General features: G+C 47.9%; 1 protein-coding gene across 20 annotated transcripts in view; it reads left to right on the top strand.

Annotated features, from left to right (window-relative positions):
* rap1gapa (RAP1 GTPase activating protein a) overlaps positions 1 to 22354 on the top strand; it is an 809199-nt gene that overhangs the window by 650290 nt on the left and 136555 nt on the right. For all 20 annotated transcript variants that reach the window (XM_072477772.1, XM_072477763.1, XM_072477771.1 and 17 more), the window contains 4 exons: positions 6941 to 6976; positions 14573 to 14620; positions 16637 to 16675; positions 21407 to 21592. In XM_072477772.1, coding sequence (XP_072333873.1) covers positions 6959 to 6976; positions 14573 to 14620; positions 16637 to 16675; positions 21407 to 21592 — 291 coding nt within the window. In that variant the 5' untranslated portion in view covers positions 6941 to 6958. The remainder of the gene's footprint in view (positions 1 to 6940; positions 6977 to 14572; positions 14621 to 16636; positions 16676 to 21406; positions 21593 to 22354) is intronic.

Raw genomic sequence — 22354 nt, 5'->3', positions numbered from 1 at the left:
GCACAGCTGAATGATGTTTTGCAAGGGATCAGTATTGAAATGAGGGTTCTGCAGAAAAAAACGCAACTGCAATGTAATGGCTACTGAAAACACATAGAATTACAAAGGAAAATTATACGCTATTGTGCCCAGCTGCTTTACAAGTAGCATTTATTAGGTTTCTGCTGTTGATAGTTAAAATCACTTGTAATAATATATAATCCACCCCAAACACCTGACAGAAGATTACGGTTTAAAAAGGTAGGAAAGTCCAAGGGACTTTTTACGACTTCAAATCTGTACCACAAAAAATATGCAAGATATCTTCCAGTTGTACAAAGCACCTTTTCATGCTCTACTTTCACTCCCATTCCCAGATCTCCACCCTTCATAGTGCTGGCCACATCTTCCTATCAAATTTCTCACATTCAGCAGGAAAGTGCAACTCCTGCCGAGATGTTGTAATTTCCAGTGTGTCGGATAGTTGTTAGAATCATCGAATCCCTACAGTGAGGAAGGAGGCCATTCGGCCCATCGGGTCTGCACTGACCCTCCAAAAGAGCAACCCACCTCTCCTCCCTATCCTCACAACCCTGCAATCTAACCTACACATCTTCGGACAGGTCCATCACAATGCCCAACACAACGTTGGAAATACTCGATTAAAACAATTAGCTGACCTGCCATTGAAATTGCAAATGAAAAAAGCAAGGGGTGAAGCATCTTCTCTCATCAAGGTTCATACTGGCTCACCCCTTGCTCAATGATATCATCATTCTCGGTATGACAACAGCTCAATTTTAAAATTCTGTCCTTGTGTTCAAATTCCTCCAAAATCTTGGGTGGGATTCTCCATAGCCCAACGCTGAAATCGGGGCCGCCGCCGGCTTGACGGCGGTCAGCCATGCTCAGCCCCCTTTGAAGTGGCACACCACGCACCATAGCAACACCATTGGCCGGCATCAGCCAGCCCTCCTGCGATGCTCCGCCCCCAATGGGCCGAGCTCCCAACGGCGCAGGACACGTAAGGCCTCAGCCGCGCGGGAACCTGGCATAGCGGCTGCGGACTTTGTCCAGCGCCGCCACACTGGGCTGGGATCCGTGCCGCTGGCCGGAGGGGCTTCTGCGAGGGCTGGGAGGACTGGTGGGGTGTGGCCAGGGGGTAGGCTGTGGGGTTGCGGATGACAGGTTGGGTCCACCCATGGCCGGCGCCATGTTGAATGGCGCGACCGCTACAGGATGTCAGCCATGCGCATTCACGGCCCGCGACCCGGCCATTCTCCGGCCGTTTTCGGCACGGGAGGCGAATGTTTCACCGAGCACTGTGCTAGCCCCTCACCGGTCCCGGAATCAGTGAGGGTTTCACGCAGGTTTTTTTGGTCGTAAAAGACCACACATAGGCCACTGAAATGGAGAATCCAGCTCCTAGTCTCTATCTGTACCCTACAGCCCTCCAACTCTCCAAGATCGCTATACGTTTCCGATTACAGCCTCGTGTACATCACCCATTTTAATCACTGTTAACGGTTGCCAGGTCTTCAGTTACCTGGGTCCTAAGCTCTAGAATTCCTCCTTAAACATCTTCACCTCTTTACCTATTTTTCCTCAACTAAGACACTGTTTAAAACCTAATACTTTGACAAAGCTTCTGTTTATCTGTCCTAATGTCTCTTTTTATCAGGCTTGGTGTCAAACTTCATTTGATGACACTTCTGTTGGAAGGTTTTACTGTGTTAAAGACATTATATCAAAGCTTGTGGTTGGATTCCAACACGGTTATGGTGGGTCCAGTGTGCTTCTGTACTGCAGTGTCTGTCAAGGAGCTCGCGCGGTGGACGCGAAGGAAGAGATTCCAGTGCAAACTCGAGTGGATGGAGGGAATAAGGTCAAAGCTAGTCTCTGAAACGAAATGAAATGAAAATCGCTTACTGTCACAAGTAGGCTTCCAAATGAAGTTACTGTGAAAAGCCCCTAGTCGCCACATTCCGGCGCCTGTTCGGGGAGGCTGGTACGGGAATTGAACCGTGCTGCTGGCCTGCCTTGGTCTGCTTTAGGAGCCAGCTATTTAGCCCAGTGTGCTAAACCAGCCCCTTGGAGGTGCTTTCAGAATGAGTATTGGGAAAGGTTAGTGAGGTCCATATGCTTTTCTTTGCAATACTATTGCAAGCACCACATTTCAGTCAAGGAGTGTATTTCATGCTTTCTGGACATTTTGCTTCACTTTGCAGATATTTTTGTACAAACACAAAGAGAAGCTTTAATTACGCACAGGGTGAAATTCTCCATTTGGGAGACTATGGGCTGGATTCTCTGATTCTGCGGCTATATCCGCCGGATTCGTCTGGTAATATGACCAAAACGTCGGTACCGCCCCTGCACTGATGCTCCGCCTGGTGGGGGGCTAGCATCTGCGCCACATAAAGCCCCCGCTTGACCTGCCGATACAGACACGGAATGGCCGGCACCGTGGCCGCGCATGTCGGCGGACTGCGCCGTAAAACATGGTGCCGGCCGCCTGCGGACCCCATCTGCCAAGAACTGCCCCCCTGTAATCCCCCAGACATCAAGCTTTGAGTGACAGCTCCTGGACCACTTCAAACAGAGTTACGTGCTGTCAATTTCCAGCTGACCACTTCAAAATGAAGGGAGGTGATTGGAAAGGGATCTCTTTTCTGAGTGGGGGGGCTTTCTGACAGGGGTTTCTCTTGGGGAGGAGGTCCTGACATGAGGCTGTCTTCTGGGAGTTCTGTGAGTGGGCCCTTTATTTAATGAGTCACTAGGGAGATGGTTGTGGGTCTGGTGGGGTGGGCAGGTCTTACATTGTGGGGGGGGATAGTAGCCCTCGGATCGGACTTTGGGGGAAGCTCCCTTAGTTACCCCTTGGCCCATCGCGAGGTCCACCACGTCAGAGCCACGCTTGTCAAGATCAGTAGTGATTCTCGCCCACGTGATTCTCGGCCCAGAGGACCGGAGAATCCGTGGGCTCGGGGAGTATGATTCCTGCCAGCTCAGTGCAGGTACCCTCTGGCGCAGCGTACGACCCTCGCCCCTGCCTTCAGCAGGGGCAACTGGAGCATTGGAAACAGGTCCTCACCTGGCAACAATCCCGTTTTTTCACAAATGCAGGATTCTCTGCCTCACCAGGAACTCCGCTACTGGTGCTGCGAGGCGGAGAATTCCACCCACTGCCTTGTGTTCCCCAGTGAGAGGGAACAAGAAAAACCCATCATCAAATCCCACAGGGTAGGTCGTCTGTGGTGAGAAATACAGAAAAATGGAAGTGGAAATAGGATGATGCAGAATACAAAGAACAAAGAACAAAGAAAAGGACAGCACAGGAACAGGCCCTTCGGCCCTCCAAGCCCGTGCCGACCATGCTGCCCATCTAAACATAAATCTTCTACACTTCTGGGGTCCATATCCCTCTATTCCCATCCTATTCATGTATTTGTCAAGATGCCCCTTAAATGTCACTATCGTCCCTCCTTCCACCACCTCTTCCGGCAGCGAGTTCCAGGCACCCACTACCCTCAAAGGATTATAAATGGGGAACTGAATAAATTAATGGCTCAGATCTTGATTCTCCAGCGGGACATATCCTGGAGGTCGCCCAGAAAATGTGCTGTGGGACTCCTCGGAATTCCCCACACAATGACTGCACGGGAATCGCACAGGGAATATTAGCTTTTGTCGATCAATTACGCTGCATCTGGAACACTCCGATACTCTGGTTTAAAGTTGAAGACTTTGATGGTCCCAACTCAATCAGTCCCGCCAGCACTTGTGAACAGTGGCAGCCGTGTGTACCGTCAACAAGATGCACTGCGGGAACTCGCCAAGGTTCCTCAGGCAGCACCTTCCAAACCCACGACCACTAACATCTGGAAGTACAAGAGCAGCAGATACCTGGGAACCCCACCACCTGGAGGTTCCCCTCCAAGACACTCACCACCCTGACTGGGAAATATATCGCCGTTCCTTCACTGTCACTGGGTCAACATCCTGGAACTCCCTCCCGAACAGCACAGTGGGTGTACCTACACCTCAGGGATTGCAGTAGTTCAAGAAGGCAGCTCACCGCCACCTTCTGAAGGGCAACTAGGGATGGGGGATAAATGCCGGTCTAACCAGCGACATCCACATCCCGAAAATTAATTTTTAAAAACTTAGCAGGATTGTTAGCCAGTTAAAGTTAGAAAGATTAAAACCAGTTCCAACTCCTGCATAGCTATAATACTGACTTCTCTGACAGCTCCTCCCCCACTGCACTCCCTAACAAAACCTCCAGACTGCAGTCCCTACCCCACTGACTGCCCTCTTACTCCCTCTTCGCCGCCCCCCCCTCACCCAAGCTGGCTACCGTCTTCAAACCCCCACTCATTGATTACCCCCACAACCCACAACTGCCCCCCAATCCCAACTACACCCTGACTATTGGACCCCTCCGACCACCCAACTAACCCTACCGAACGCCAGCTACTCGCCCCCCCCCCCAACTACTCCCCTGACCACCCCCTCACCCACTTACTTTACACACTTGTCAAAGTGACTTTGCACATTTAAACTGTCCAGAATGTGGCAGCTTCGTGCTGTAAAAAGTGATTGTGGCTTTGCTTCCCCCGATGATCTGCACTCTGAGGGAAGGACTCCAAGAACAGGTACACAACACGACCGTGATTCCCACTGCATGGAATATCCGAGCCAGTGTCTGTGGCTATCCACAGTGCCTGTGCCTGTGCCTGTGCCGGTGCCTGTGCCTGTGCCTGTGCCTGTGCCTGTGCCTGTGCCTGTGCCGGTGCCGGTGCCGGTGTCTATCCCCTCTGGGCTGTGTCACAGGATTGGTGGTATTCCTCTTTTTGCCGCATTTGTTGTTTCCTTCACCCTCTGATTTTCCATCAGTTTCTCACTCCCTCTCTTGCGGATTCTGCAGGATTTGATCCCACCCTTTGGGCGGGATTCTCCAACCCGCCGCGCCAGACCCGCACCCGGTGCGGGGGCGGAGAATAGCCGTTCATGCCGGAAATCTGGGGCGACGGTGCTGCCGCGATTCTCCGCGGACCCGGCAGTCGCGCACGCGTGGTCGACACGGCGCCGGTCGGGAGCCACTGAAAGTAGCCCCCGCGGCGATTCTCCGCAGTCGAATGGCCGAACTCCCGCCGGCGTGGTTTACATCTGATACCACCCGGCGGGAGCTCGGACCGGCGGCCGCGGTGGCGGTCCTGGTGGGGGGGCGGGGGGTATTTGACTCCCTCAGCGGTGGCCAGGCCTGCGATCGGGGGCCACCGATTGGCGGGCCATCGTGAACTGGGGGGGACCTCCCTTACTCCGCGCAGGCCCGCAGGTTCGCCGCGCGCATGCGCGGACTCGCTTGCGGCCACCGTGTGCATGTGCGTCCACGCGGTCTGGACAGCAGGGCTCCGCCAGCAACCAGAGCTGTGGGACCTATGCCGGGGCCCTGCCAGCCGCCTGGAAAACGGAGAATCACCCCAGAAAGGGAGAATCCCGCCCCAGAGATCACCCAAGCAGTTGTTTTTCACATGTGAACAACGGAATGGTGATGCTAAATTATACAACATGGAGAGCCTCACAGGCCCACCCAATCCCATCCTCATCTGGCCGCAGCATCCATTACCCTTCCAGGAGAGAGAACGGAAGAGGACTTGTCCTTGTTCCTGGGCACTGGGGTAAAACAGTTTGCCCCACTCACTGCCTGGTTAGCAAAGACAGGGAGTGAAAGCTGTGAGTCTCCTGGTCGATGTCACCTGGCTAACCACTGCTTTAGCCACATAAAGGGAGGAATTGCATGTCCATCGCTTTGATACGAATGGTTACATTGTGCATTGCTTCATAATGGAAGTGAAACAGGAGCCTCTACTCCAGAACGTACCAGAGCATTGGGGCTCAGAAAGGAGCCAATATTATTGGCTCTTGCAATGTAAGAGGCAGTTGGGTGGATTAAGAAACATCACACACCTGTCTTTGAAGAAGAGAAGGAGCTAATGTTATTGCCTCATTATTGATAACAAAGTGCAGTGGTTCAGTGATTGGTAAAGGATTGGAGTGAGAAAACGTACAGTCAATAGAGTTGATCACAACTTTGATTAAGTCGCAGAATGTGTCATCGGTTGCAGCAGACACAGCATATTCCTGTCAGCGAGACAGCAAGTCTGACAGGAATAGAAAGAGTAAAGGGAGGTCAGAATCAAAGGACATGTTTGGAAGTTTATAATGCCAGATTCCCCTGAATGCTTTAGAAATGGCCAAGGCACTGTCTACAATTCACCAGAATATTGAAGATGTGTGCCCTAAGAGGTGCTACACATGAACAAGATCTCCAGTAATCGTGGTGAAATTGGAATTGTGATTATGGATGAGGACAGGTTAGGATTGAGTTGTACAGAGTGAGGACATCCCTGTTTTGATCTCTGACTGATATACAAGTGGGAGGCCATACTCAGTCTTGGATCCCAGAACAAATGGAGGATAAGGGTTACCCATCCTGGAAGCTAATGAGTGAGGCCTGTCGGAAAGTATGTGTGTGGACATAGATCGAGAATAAGATTGGGCTTGATTGTGATGCACAACACAGGCGAATTGCCTCTGAACTCGCCCTGCTAGACAAGCATCTAAAGAATGGTCCCCTTGATGATCATCGATCATACCCTGTCAAAGCTATATCAGAGAAAGAGTTAAAAACAATTTCTCTACCAAAATCTTGGGGACTAAAAGACAGAAGATAATCTCGTAGCTATGAAACCGTACACAAGTTTACTGAAACATTTCTAATAATACAGTTTCTGGGTTAAACTTGGCAAAACATATTTAAGGATAAATTCTGCGTGTGTCTCCCAACACAAAGCATTGCCGTGAGAGCCTCACTTTGGAACATCTGCCCTTTCGAGCAGGCTTGTGTGATTTCACTCTTCCTTCAAACTGATATTCTATTTTTTTGTCTCCTCAGAACAGTGACCTGTTTGAAATGATTGAAAAGATGCAGGTAAGCAGGTGCTATTCAACCTCCGGCAGAGCAATTGAAGGTTTAGAAAACACAATTTTGTTTGTTCTGTGCAATATCACGGGATTGCTTTTTAGCACATTTCTCACTGTCATAAACGTCACAAACTATTAAACAGAAAGATGTTCACATCAAATAATTGATTCATTAATTGTTAACATCTAAAACCTGGATAGTAAAGCAGCAGCCACATTTACTGTTGGACATGTGCACTCCAGCAGTACAAGACAGGGGTGATCCTGGTTTCCAATGGGAGAAACTGGAGACAAGGGATTGAAAGTCCTGCAGTAATAAATCAGGAACTCACTTTTTCCAACCAGTAGAGTGGGAACAGGGGGAGAAACCTTACTTCCAACAGAAAATTGATCATCTTCCTCTACCCCCCTTGTCGTTTGGTTCTTCCTGTGTACTGACTGCCGAGAATGTCTTTGATTCTGGAACAGTTCCCACGCATTGGATGGAAGCGAGCATAACCGTGTTATTTGTGAAAGGAGAAAGAGAGAAACTATAGACCTGTTAACCTCAGGAGGGAAATGCTAGAATGTATTCTAAGGAAGATGGCAACAGGGCATTGGAAAATGATAGTATCATTAAGTAGAGCCATCACAGATTCATGAAATCTGTTTGACAAAGTTTTTTTGAGGATGTAACATGTAAAATTAGAAGGAATGTAGTGTATTTTGATTTTCAAAAGCTGTAAGGTATGACAGCAAAGGGTATTACACAAAAGTAGGGCTCCTGGGATTGATATATTAAAATTGATTGATATATAATATATTAGCATTGATTGAGGTTTGGTTAATCAACAGAAAATGGAGAGTAGAAATAATCGGGGTATTTTCAGGTCAGCAGACTGTAGTTAATGGGGTACCACAAAGAAAAGGCCAACCCACAATCCCCCAGCAAGTGAAAAACACAAACCCACAACAAAACAATGGCCTCAAACACAGAGCACCCCAAACAGACCTCAAAGGAACAAAACGGGAACATCTCCTCCAAAGTTCAACGTCCTCCTTGTTCTGCCGGTTCATTGGACGGAGAATTGCTGTGTCCGTGGCCACGCATGTGCATGGCATCGACCTGCGGCTGTCGCGCCGTACAACTTGGTGCCAGCCACGCGCGGACCCAGCCTGCCAGATAGTGCCTCCTGTGATCCCCCTCACCAACCCCAGACCACCACCACCAGTCCCCCCAACCCCTGCCGAAGCCCCCCCCCCTCCCCCGGCAAGCGTAACAGCTCCCCCCCCACCCTCACCCCCACCCCCGACTGTGGCGGCGCTGGACACAGTCTGCAGCCGCCACCCGAGGTTGACGAAAACTCAGAGCACACGCGCGCCACGCCATCAGGAAGTCGGCCCATCGGAGGCGGAGGATCGGGGGAGGGCCTTTAGGTGACATCCTGAGGCCGCCCCAACGGCATACTCCCTGATGATGCCGTTTTGGAGGGCGGGGCATCTGAAAACAGCAACCCCCCCCCCCCCCCCCCCCCTCCCGATTTTGACGTCAAAACGGATTCTCCGGCCATTAACCGAATGCAATTTCGGCGTCGGCAATCGGAGAAATCAGCCTATTGAATTTTTGAAGAAACATGTGTGTTTTAAAAAAGGACATACAAGCTAGAACTTCTGAGATGGCAGTGGAATTCCTATGTGGACTATACTCAGTCCTGAGAGAGACAACAAAATGTGGCACCCTTTTTCAAACCGAGGCATTTCAAAGGAAACGATGCAATGCAAAAACTAAACTGTAATCTCCTGTGGAAACAATGGAAGTTGATTTCCTTCTCAGCAGAAACCATCTTCTGTGAGTTATATCCCAGGCATGTTTGTCATGTCCCCTTCCAGGAATACACAAGAAAAGGGGTTGACTGCAAAGCTGGTCGCTATCTGTTGCTCTAGAGTTCCAAATGCGAGTGAGTGCTGTGAGGATCACAGCTGAAAAACATCTAGGCACCCCCTGCTCTTGCAGGTAGAAAGTCTGGTTCCCTCTCTCTCACATTGCTGGAAACAAGTCGTCAGCAAAGCCATAGTCAGAAAGGAAGCAAGACAACTTCTTTCAGCTAACCTACAAAACCAAGAATCTCCAAACCAATTGCTCAACTGCCAAAGTCAACGCTGCTGGAATCACCCAACTTGATGGCCGCAATGTTACACCAGTTACTCTTCATGAACAAGCCAAAGACTGACGCGTATATCTTTCCTAACGCGGACTCACTTCTCATTTACAATCTGTGTGTATATGTTGGGTTTTATGATTTTTCCTCTCACGTTTTAGTACCTAATACACTCACTCCTTATCTCAAGAAATCCTGTTTAAATGGAGGGAATATAGTGAAGGGTGATTCTTGGGATGTCATATGAGGAGAGACTAAGTCGGTTAGGATTATATTCTTTGTAGTTCAGAAGGGTGAGAGGTGGGGCGGGATTCTCTCAGCCCAGGCCGGGCCGGAGAATCGGCGGGACGGGCGCGAATCGCGCGACGCCTCCCCAACACCAGTCCGCAGATTTTCTGGAGAGCGGAGAATCGGCACCATTGATGCCGGCGAGGTCGGCGCAGCGCCGGTTGGCGACCGCTCTACGGGCCCCCCCCTGACGATTCTCGGCCCAGGATGGGCCGAGCGGCCGTACAAAGACACCCAAATCCCGCCGGCGCCATTCATACCTGGTCTGACCCGGCGGGACCTCGGCGTGGATGGATCCGCGTGCGGCCTGGTTGGGGGGGGGGGGGGGATGGGGGTCCAACCCCGGGGGGGGGGGCCTCCGCTGTGGCCTGGCCCGTGATCGAGGCCTACCGATCGGCGGGCCGGCCTCTCTGGCTGCGGGCCTCTTTTGTTCCGCGCCGGCCCCGATGCAACATGCTCATGCGCAGCAATGGCGCCGGTCCCACCGCGCGTGCGCAGACCCGAGGCGCCCATCTGACGCCGGGATCGGCAGCCGGAGCGGTGTGAGTCACTCCAGTGCCGTGCTGGCCCCCTGTAGGGGTCAGAATCGCTGATCCTGAGGCCGTGTTGACACCGTTGAGAAACGCGAGGGCGTTTACCACCGCGTCAACACTTAGTCTCAGGATCACAGAAACCCGCTGGGATCTCTTAGAAACATGTAAAATTCTAACAGGATTAGACAGGATAGATTCAGAAAAAATGTTCCCGATAGTGGGGGAGTTCAGAACTAAGGGTCATAGTGTGAGGATAAGGGGTAAACAATTTAAGACTGAGGTGAGGAGACATTTCTTCACCCAGAGAGCGGTGAATCTGTGAAATTCACTATCACTGAAAGTAGTTCAGGTGAAAACGTTGCGTAATTTCAAGAAGGTTTTAGATACAGCTCTTGGAGCTAAAGTGATCAAGGGATATGGTGTGAAGGCGGGATCAGGGTATTGAAATTGATGATCAGCCATGATCATAATGACTGGCGGAGCAGGCTCGAGGGGCCAAATGGCCTCCTCCTTCTATTTTTCAATGTAAATTGGCTTCTTTTAAACCATACATACTGGAGCAAGAGTTCACAGGGAACAAATGCTTTTTAAATTAACCTCATTCCAACCAACTGAAGCAGTTGAGTAAAGACAGGGAGATGGTTTATATTTCCTCTCCCAACACAATGATAATTTGGGGGGAACCTGGTCATAATTATAACAAACAGGAGGCTTCACTCCGAGATCCGTGTAAGTCATCAACAGTTCCATTTCGCACTGATGGGAAAGTGGTTCCATGGTTTGTTCCTTCGATAATAGGACCTCTTAATGTTGCAGATGTTCCCTCTAGTCTCCTTGTACGTGCTGCAATCTAAACTCTGCATTCTAATCTCCATGCACCCCCACTTTCACTCCCATTACAATACACTCTAATCTCCATGCACCCCCACTATCACTCCCATTACAATACATGCTAATTTCCATGCACCCCCACTATCACTCCCATTACAATACACTCTAATCTCCATGCACCCCCACTATCACTCCCATTACAATACACTCTAATCTCCATGCACTCCCACTATCACTCCATTACAATACACTCTAATCCGCATGCACCCCCACTATCACTCCCATTACAATACATGCTAATTTCCATGCACCCCCACTATCACACCCATTACAATACACTCTAATCACCATGCACCTCCACTATCACTCCCATTACAATACATGCTAATTTCCATGCACCACCACTAACACTCCCATTACAATACATGCTAATTTCCATGCACCCCCACTATCACTCCCATTACAATACGTGCTAATCTCCATGCACCCCCACTTTCACTCCCATTACAATTCACTCTAATCTCCATGCACCCCCACTATCACTCCCATTACAATACACTCTAATCTCCATGCACTCCCACTATCACTCCCATTACAATACACTCTAATCTCCATGCACCCCCACTATCACTCCCATTACAATACATGCTAATTTCCATGCACCCCCACTATCACTCCCATTACAATACATGCTAATTTCCATGCACCCCCACTATCACACCCATTACAATACAGGCTAATCTCCATGCAACCCCACTATCACTCCCATTACAATACATGCTAATTTCCATGCACCCCCACTATCACTCCCATTACAATGCACTCTAATCTCCATGCACCCCCACTATCACTCCCATTACAATGCACTCTAATCTCCATGCACCCCCACTATCACTCCCATTACAATACATGCTAATTTCCATGCACCCCCACTATCACTCCCATTACAATACACTCTAATCTCCATGCACCCCCACTATCACTCCTATTACAATACATGCTAATTTCCATGCACCCCCACTATCACTCCCATTACAATACACTCTAATCTCCAAGCACCACCACTATCACTCCAATTACAATCTAATCTCCATGCACCCCCACTATCACTCCCATTACAATACATGCAAATTTCCATGCACCCCCACTATCACTCCCATTACAATACACACTAATCTCCATGCTCCCCCACTTTCACTCCCATTACAATACACTCTAATCTCCATGCGCCCCCACTATCACTCCCATTACAATACACGCTAATCTCCATGCACCCCCACTATCACTCCCATTACAATACACGCTAATTTCCATGCACCCGCACTATCACTCCCATTACAATACACTCTAATCTCCACGCAGCCCCACTATCTCTCCCATTACAGTACACTCTAATCTCCAAACACCCCCACTATCACTCCCATTACACTACAGGCTAATCTCCACGCACCCCCACTATCTCTCCCATTACAATACACTCTAATCTCCAAACACCCCCACTATCACTCCCATTACACTACAGGCTAATCGCCACGCACCCCCACTATCACTCCCATTACACTACAGGCTAATCTCCATGCACCCCCACTATCACTCCCATTACAATACACTCTAATCTCCACGCACCCCCACTATCACTCCCATTACAATACACTCTAATCTCCATGCACCCCCACTATCACTCCCATTACAATACACACTAATCTCCAAATACCCCCACTATCACTCCCATTACAATACACTCTAATCTCCACGCACCCCCATTATCACTCCCATTACTCTACAGGCTAATCTCCATGCACCCCCACTATCACTCCCATTACAATAGACTCTAATCTCCACGCACCCCCACTATCACTCCCATTACAATACATGCTAATATCCATGCACCCCCACTATCACTCCCATTACAATACACTCTAATCTCCAAGCACCACCACTATCACTCCAATTACAATCTAATCTCCATGCACCCCCACTATCACTCCCATTACAATACATGCAAATTTCCATGCTCCCCCACTATCACTCCCATTACAATACACACTAATCTCCATGCTCCCCCACTTTCACTCCCATCACAATACACTCTAATCTCCATGCGCCCCCACTATCACTCCCATTACACTACAGGCTAATCTCCACGCACCCCCACTATCACTCCCATTACAATAGACTCTAATCTCCACGCACCCCCACTATCACTCCCATTACAATACATGCTAATTTCCATGCACCCCCACTATCACTCCCATTACAATACACTCTAATCTCCAAGCACCACCACTATCACTCCAATTACAATCTAATCTCCATGCACCCCCACTATCACTCCCATTACAATACATGCAAATTTCCATGCACCCCCACTATCACTCCCATTACAATACACACTAATCTCCATGCTCCCCCACTTTCACTCCCATTACAATACACTCTAATCTCCATGCGCCCCCACTATCACTCCCATTACACTACAGGCTAATCTCCACGCACCCCCACTATCACCCCCATTACACTACACTCTAATCTCCACGCACCCCCACTATCACTCCCATCACAATACACTCTAATCTCCATGCACCCCCACTATCACTCCCATTACAATACACTCTAATCAAAACGCACCCCCACTATCACCCCCATTACACTACAGGCTAATCTCCATGCACCCCTACTATCACTCCCATTACAATACACTCTAATCTCCACGCACCCCCACTATCACTCCCATTACACTACACTCTAATCTCCACGCACCCCCACTATCACTCCCATTACTCTACAGGCTAATCTCCACGCACCCCCACTATCACTCCCATTACACTACAGGCTAATCTCCACGCACCCCCACTATCACTCCCATCACAATACACTCTAATCTCCACGCACCCCCACTATCACTCCCATTTCACTGACCACCCTTGAATGAATTGCTAAATAAATTGAGCAGTAAAACTCTGAAGGAATCAACTCTGAAGATGATAAGTGATGCGACTGTTCTCATTGGTGCAAATCCATTCTAATTCACTCAAATTTTGGAACTAAGGCAGCAAATGGTAAGCAAATAAATCCCCCCAAAAAACAAACCTTCTGTTAAAAAGACTGGATCTTGTTTTCATGGCACTTCTCCAATTGCTGTGTGGTGGCTTTGCTGACCTTGCCTCTTCATGGCATCCCCTTGGGGCACATCATCTTTTGCTGCTCATTATAACTGTGCATTCTGTTTTATACTATGGACAGGAATGACTTTACACTGTGGCAGCTTTGACATTAATGACTGACAGAAGCTTGTTGCCAATCGTTCACAATGGTGACAACTTGGCCATCAAGCTGCATCACACTTTGAGTGTCAACGTCTTGATGCTGAGTGGCAAACAGAAGCAGGTTCTGCAACCCGGATCCCATTACCTTGTGGGACATCCTGTCCCATGTGCTCGCAAATCTGCGGCAAACCCACGGCCTTGAATGTACATCAACCCAAATCGAGGGACTTGCTGCTAATGGAGAGGAAAGGCCCCTATGCTATCCTTGCTGCCTGGCCTGGGTAAATGCCCAGTGTGAACTGGGTCACAATGAGGACAAGGCTCCAACTCTCTTCACCTGTGGAGAGAAACAGGCTGTCGAGCTTTGCCAGTTGCTTGCACTGAGTATCAATTGGGTGCTTTACATCTGTCATTGTTGTTGCTAATCTGCAATGCAAAGCATGGATTTGATTGGTAAATTGTGGGCTTTTATTTGGTTGCTGTGGTATTTGCCTATAACTAATGAGCTCCATGGTTTTCTTCCCTCTTGTGTGGTTTTATTATCTAGGGATGCAGAATGGATGAACAGAGATGCCCTCTTCCACCACCTCTTAAAGTAGGTGCTATCTGTTGCTGTTCCCTGCCAGGTTTATAACCAAACACTTAATAAGAGAACCCTAATAATAATATTATAATAATCGCTTTCTATTCAATACAAGGTGATTAGGAGCCAGTCAGCATGTACTCAATACCCCAGCTTCACAAACAATTTCTCCATGAACAGCTGTCAGAGTTCAGAGACACTGGGGGCATCTTTGGTCTGGACCAGGTAACAAGGTTGAACACTTCACGCACAGTGAGAGCACCTGGGCTCAGATAATGACACGGGTGTACCTGTACCACTACACAGACTGCAGCAGTTCAAGGCAGCTCACCACCACCTCCTCAAGGGCATGGGCACGCAATGCTGGCCTTATCGACTATGCTCACATTGCTGAGAATACATTTTTTTTAAAGTTTCAATACTCTCTGCCACGGACTAGCCCTTCACCATCGTGAATTTCCATGTGGTGACCAAATGCAGGGCTAAATCCTGAGGGGAGGGATTTTTGCTCAGAGTGGGAGGTCAAATCAGCATGTCTGTGGTTGCATTTCTGAGCAGACAGCTGTAGAATAGCTTTATTCTATATTTTTATTCTATAGCATTGGACTAAAACCAAGGACGGGTCTTTAGGCAGTGACATGGAAACGTAAAGATGTCTGGAAAAAAAATTAAATAAAAATCATCAATTTTTAATTTGATTCTTCGGATATGGGCATTCCCGGCAAAACTGACACTTATTACCCATCTCTAATTGCCCGAACCAGTTGAGTGGTTTATTAAGCTGCTTCAGAGGAACGTTAAGAACCTAACACACTAGCATGAGATTGGAGCCACACACAGGCCAGGCCAGGGAATGACAAAATGATATCCCTCCATTTGGGTCATTAGGACAATACAGCAGCTTCATGATCACTTTTACTGATAAACAACGTTCCCTCTAAGGTGTGTAGTTGTGCAGCTGTTGGGAAGTGCCACACACTGACTATTCCTGTTCCTAATTCATGTGTTTGTACACAGTGAGCAAACAGGCTGGGCATGAGCGGTATTTCCTTTAAGATGCACAATGTGCCTGTCAGTCGGAAAGAGGTCACACTTCGTTCTCCCCGTGTGTGCATGGGTTTCCTCCGGGTGCTCCGGTTTCCTCCCACAGTCCAAAGATGTGCGGGTTAGGTGGATTGGCCATGCTAAATTGCCCTTAGTGTCCAAAACGTGTAAGTAGGGGTTACTGGGTTACAGGAATAGGGTGGATACGTGGGCTTGGGTAGGGTGCTCTTTGTAAGGGCTGGTGCAGACTCGATGGGCCGAATGGCCTCCCACACTGTAAATTCTATGAAATTCACAACTAGCCAGCTGCACACGATGTTGGAGATATTGTTGATAACCAACTATTTTTTCAATTTACAAAATGTTTTAAATTGGATTCAAATTCTCAAGCTGCCATTGTGGGATTTGAGCGCCGTTCCCGATAATGAAATGAAAAAAAATGAAAACCGCTTATTGTCACAAGTAGGCTTCAAATGAAGTTACCGTGAAAAGCCCCTAGTCGCCACATTCCGGCGCCTATTCAGGGAGGCTGGTACGGGAATTGAAACGTGCTGCTGGCCTGCCTTGGTCTGCTTTCAAAGCCAGCGATTTAGCCCTGTGCTAAACAGCCTCTTAATGCACGGCCAATAACAATGATTGGAGGGTTACAATCCAAACATAATGCAATAATCAAAGTCATCCACTCCACAGATCATTGTTGCTATTCTGGGAGATTTTGAGGAGCAGTCATTCTGTCTGATTGCCTCCTCCAGTAATCCTCAGAGCCCCTCCTATAATCCTACCTGAGATCCTCAACTTCATCCCCATCTGGAATGTGAGCAGGAAACATGCTGGTCTTGTGTTTGACTGCTGAGCTGGTTAATGCCCCAACCAGTAAACATCGTAGCCAGATTTTAATGTAAAAATGTCTTGAAAAATACTCATATGAAATATCACAGAATTCAGTGATCATGTAATAAAATGACTTTGTCTTGTATGTTCCAGACAGAAGAAGATTACATTCCTTACCCCAGTGTTCATGAGGTATGGCACCCTGATTGTTTGTTTATTTTTTCATGACATGAAGATAATGGTATTTGCCAAAAAATGCAATTACTTTTGCAACAGGACACAAATCCAGATGTTGTAAAAAGGGTCTCCATTGTTGTTATAAGTTTACACTCACTTGGATGTTTCATCTACTTCTGCAAACGCCTGTACTTCTGCCTGCGCTGGGACCACAGTGTTCGGCCATCTCAGAATGAACAGGCAGACACATTTACTTGCGTCCAGTTGGCTTTTTACTCTGGAACATTCAGGTTGGATGATGAGGGGGGTTTCCCTGCACTCTTGCTGGCTGTGCTGTTGGGCACTTGTTGATGGGATTAGATTCCAGCCCCACTAAACTTGGGGAACTACAATTCATTCAAAGAGCTTCTAAATTTAACAACTGGACCATAGGTTCTATCCTGCACAAATGTTGGTGCAAGGATTGGGGTGCAGTGGATTTTCTTACATGGGGAACACCATACCTAAATCAAGAGAGAGAGAACAACTGTGTCCCATTAACTGCTTTTAATCTTTGTTGAAATTTAAGTTTAAACAATTGTCATGGTGGGTGTGACCTCAGTGCCGATGTTTACAGTTGGAGGCGAAATGTATTCTGTGTAAAAAGGCTTTCAGCATGTTATTGTGTATATAATTAGATTCACTCTTTAGACTCTGGTGTACAAATTCGAAATAATTGCAAGAAGAATTGAAGATGAAGTTTTCAAAAGCTCTTTACTCACAGGAATTTCACAATATGAAATGCTATCCTCCCAACTATTGTTGAAGCAGATTTCAATCAGATAGATGCATGAAAAATGAACATAGAACATAAGAACTAGGAGCAGGAGTCGGCCATCTGGCCCCTCGAGCCTGCTCCACCATTCAATGAGATCATGGCTGATCTTTTGTGGACTCAGCTCCACTTTCCGGCCCGAACACCATAACCCTTAATCCCTTTATTCTTCAAAAAACCATCTATCTTTATCTTAAAAACATTTAATGAAGGAGCCTCTACTGCTTCACTGGGCAAGGAATTCCATAGATTCACAACCCTTTGGGTGAAGAGGTTCCTCCTAAACTCAGTCCTAAATCTACTTCCCCTTATTTTGAGGCTATGCCCCCTAGTTCTGCTTTCACCCGCCAGTGGAAACAACCTGCCCGCATCTATCCTATCTATTCCCTTCATAATTTTATATGTTTCTATAAGATCCCCCCTCATCCTTCTAAATTCCAACGAGTACAGTCCCAGTCTACTCAACCTCTCCTCATAGTCCAACCCCTTCAGCTCTGGGATTAACCTGGTGAATCTCCTCTGCACACCCTCCAGTGCCAGTATGTCCTTTCTCAAGTAAGGAGACCAAAACTGAACACAATACTCCAGGTGTGGCCTCACTAACACCTTATACAATTGCAGCAGAACCTCCCTAGTCTTAAACTCCATCCCTCTAGCAATGAAGGACAAAATTCCATTTGCCTTCTTAATCACCTGTTGCACCTGTAAACCAACTTTTTGCGACTCATGCACTAGCACACCCAGGTCTCTCTGCACAGCAGCATGTTTTAATATTTTATCATTTAAATAATAATCCCTTTTGCTGTTATTCCTACCAAAATGGATAACCTCACATTTGTCAACATTGTATTCCATCTGCCAGACCCTAGCCCATTCACTTAGCCTATCCAAATCCCTCTGCAGACTTCCAGTATCCTCTGCACTTTTTGCTTTACCACTTATCTTAGTGTCGTCTGCAAACTTGGACACATTGCCCTTGGTCCCCAACTCCAAATCATCTATGTAAATTGTGAACAGTTGTGGGCCCAACACTGATCCCTGAGGGACACCACTAGCTACTGATTGCCAACCAGAGAAACACCCATTAATCCCCACTCTTTGCTTTCTATTAATTAACCAATCCTCTATCCATGCTACTACTTTCCCCTTAATGCCATGCATCTTTATCTTATGCAACAACCTTTTATGTGGCACCTTGTCAAAGGCTTTCTGGAAATCCAGATATACCACATCCATTGGCTCCCCGTTATCTACCGCACTGTTAATGTCCTCAAAAAATTCCACTAAATTAGTTACGCACGACCTGCCCTTTATGAGCCCATGCTGCGTCTGCCCAATGGGACAATTTCCATCCAGATGCCTCGCTATTTCTTCCTTGATGATAGATTCCAGCATCTTCCCTACTACCAAAGTTAAGCTCACTGGCCTATAATTACCCACTTTCTGCCTACCTCCTTTTTTAAACAGTGGTGTCACGTTTCCTAATTTCCAATCCGCCGGGACCACCCCAGAGTCTAGTGAATTTTGGTAAATTATCACTGGTGCATTTGCAACTTCCCTAGCCATCTCTTTTAGCACTCTGGGATGCATTCCATCAGGTCCAGGAGACTTGTCTACCTTTAGCCCCATTAGTTTGCCCATCACTACCTCCTTAGTGATAACAATCCTCTCAAGGTCCTCACCTGTCATAGCCTCATTTCCATCAGTCACTGGCATGTTATTTGTGTCTTCCACTGTGAAGACCGACCCAAAAAACCTGTTCAGTTCCTCAGCCAATATGACATTTTATAGAGTAAGTTATGTGTTAGCATTTACAATTGGCAGATTAACCTGTTGCCATGTGGTGACATTCAGTGATTCTATAAGGCAGAATTCAGGCAGTTGGACTAATCTCAAATTTGATTTCTAAGCCACAGGCAGAACGGACAAAAACAAAGGGCGGGATTCCCTCATCCCACGGCAGAATGTCCACGCCGTCGTAACCGGGTCGCTCCCAGGACTAATTCTGGCCCCGACAGCGAACTGGGCACCGCGGGGTCCGCGCACGCGCCTTCAACGCGCCGGCCCTGTCAAAACATGGCGCAGGACTATCGGGGCCGGCACATAGGAAATTAGTCCCCCAGCCAGAGGGGCCGGCCCGCCGATCAGTGGGCCCCGATCGCGGGCCAGGCCGCATCTGACCCCCGGGGTCAGAGCCCCTCTCCCCCCACACAGGCCGCCACCCGACCCTTCCACGCCGAGTTCCCGCCGGCTGAGAGCAGGTGTGGACGGCGCCGGCGGGACTCGGCGTTTCCACGATGGCCGCCCAGCCTGAGAATTGGCGGGCCGGCCGTGTAGAGCGACCGGCGCCGCGCCAACCACGCCGGCGGAGAATCGCGTGCCGGCGTCGGGGCAGCGTGATCCGGTCGCGGGGATTCTCCGGCCCGGCCCAGGGCTGAGAGAATACCGCCCAAAACACTTTAGTTTCTGTAAATCTGAAATAAAAAGAGCTGATCAGTCGGTTGAGCTTCGCCCGTGAGAGAGAGAAACAGCTCCGATTTTCTGAAGGAATGTCAGATTCAACTCAAAACATTAACTAACAACATTTTGATAAATAACTTGAGGTAAATTTAGGTAAATAACTTAAACCAACACATACCCATGTCCATCCATTTGATCACATTATTTTCATTGGCAATTTTATTTCCTTTCAGGAAAACATGTCACTAGAAATATATTCTGGTGAATCCATATATTTATAAAAATCAGTTATCTCAGTGTCTCAATTCTTTGCTCCATGTTAGCAGTATAAAAAACACCCCCCCCCCCCCCCCCACACACACACAGCTGATGAACCTGTACACTTCCAAGTTGGAGCCTATTTAGAAGACGTACTGAAGGTGGTAAGGGCACAGAAAGTACTCTGGGTGGGGGACTTCAATGACCATCACCAAGAGTGGCTGTAGCACCATGACTGAACAAGCTGGACATGGCTGCTGGACTGAGTCTGTGGAAGGTGGTGAAGGAACCAACAAGAGGGAAAACCTCTTGACCTTGTTCAATTTGCCTGGTATAGATGCATCTGACATGAAACTACTGCTTGGAGTGCCCATCGCACAATCCTTCTGGGGACAAAGCCCTGTTTTCACTACTGCTGTGTTAAATGGGGTAGACTTCAAACAGATCTAGCAGCTCATCACTGGGCATCCATGAGGTGCTCTGGGGCATCAAAAGCAGCAACAGATTGTGCTCCGCCAGAGAATTCGGCAGCCAGCGGGGCGGGATTCACGCCACCATCCGGCGATTCTCCGACAGGGCGGGGGGTCGGAGAATCCCGCCCATTATCTGGGTAACCCCTGATGAAGCAGTCAACACAGTGAAAGGTGAATGTTTCAGCTGGGAGTTCCACTGGAAATAGAGAGAAATCTGCAGTAATTCTCCCATCAAATCTTTCTCTCTACTTCACCCCACAAATCCATTTTCTCATTCTCAGCTTTTCTTGACTCCCTGTTTTATTTGTATCATTGTGCTCAGTAATACTTATATAACTTAAGTAGCAAAGTATTCCGTGCAGTGTCGCAGATCGGAGTCCATGCACATTAGGAATTTTCCTCCCAAGCTTTAACTATGTCCTATCTTATCTTTGCGGTGTTGAAATCAAAATTCAATCGTACTCTGCCCCATTCTGTCCTTCCCTTTTTAAACAGTTTAAAAACCCAAGTTTGTTGCTGTGGATCACTGCCATTCCATTCATCAATATTTACATCATTTTTCAATTTTGCAGATCCTAAACCCTTCACTGAATTTCTCTATCTTACTTTGAACAAAATCCTCCACTTCGTTCCTACCTACCTAGATGTTTGACCCTAACTGTCTTTATGCTCTGTTCCCTCTGATAGTTTTTCACATCTCGAGGTGAGGGGATTAGTTGAGTGTTTTGGTCTTTATTCTAGGTCCTGCAACGTGAGCCTCCTTATCCTATCATCCTGCTCCCTCAGTTTGGAGGTTACTGGATCGAGGGAACAAACCATGAGATAAGAAGCTCGCCTGAAACAGAGCAGCTGCCATCCCCTCCTTCCAAACTCAAGTTGGAATGTAACTCAATCGCCAAACTCTACAGGAAACAGTTCTTGGGAAAGGTATGAAGAAACTGAGTGAGCTGAGATACACAGAAGAATCCATTGGTTGTAAATAAACTGTTTCTAGGACAGAAATAAAATCATGAGTGCATTTAAGAATTGCAGAAATACTACATAGAAATTCTCGATTTGTGACCCACAGTGTATAAACTCATCCTGTTCACTTCCTGTCTCCGAATGGCCCTCTTACCAGTTAATTTGGGTTTCAAAGGCCAACATCTGCAATATTGCACAATGCAAATCTCAGTCTCCATTCGTAGATATATCGCAACGACCAGGGAACCCCAAAGCAACAGTGTGGACCAGTGATGGGTAACCAGCCACCCAGGCACCACACGCGGCCCACCTGGGTTCGGAATGTGGCCACGAGACGGAGTGACAGTCATGCGGCCCACTCACTTGCCCAGGTTTCTCATCACTTGGGCAGACAGTTAAAAATTAATGTTGCCACTGGATCTGTGAGGATTCCACAGCAGGAAATCAACAACCGAGGGGAAATTCTCCTGTCAAGTCCTGCTCCTGCCTCTTGTGTGCAAATTCATATTCTCTGACACAAGTCTATTTATAGCACTGTACTGAGCAAGCCCTACTGTTCAACTGGTGAATGAACACACTGCTTTCAGAAAGTGGAAGAAAGTGGCAGATGAGATACTTTAATTTTTCTGAATTTGGAAGTGAAAGCGTGAGAGAGGTGTAAATAACAAGGATAGAAATGTCATTCGACATGTGCAGACTAGTGTATGTCAGGAATGTTTGGAATGT

This window comes from Scyliorhinus torazame, chromosome 16 (genome assembly GCF_047496885.1).
Source record: "Scyliorhinus torazame isolate Kashiwa2021f chromosome 16, sScyTor2.1, whole genome shotgun sequence".
NCBI classification, from domain to species: Eukaryota; Metazoa; Chordata; class Chondrichthyes; order Carcharhiniformes; family Scyliorhinidae; genus Scyliorhinus; species Scyliorhinus torazame.
Note: the sequence above shows the minus strand (reverse complement) of the source record. Positions and strands in the feature narration are given on the sequence as shown.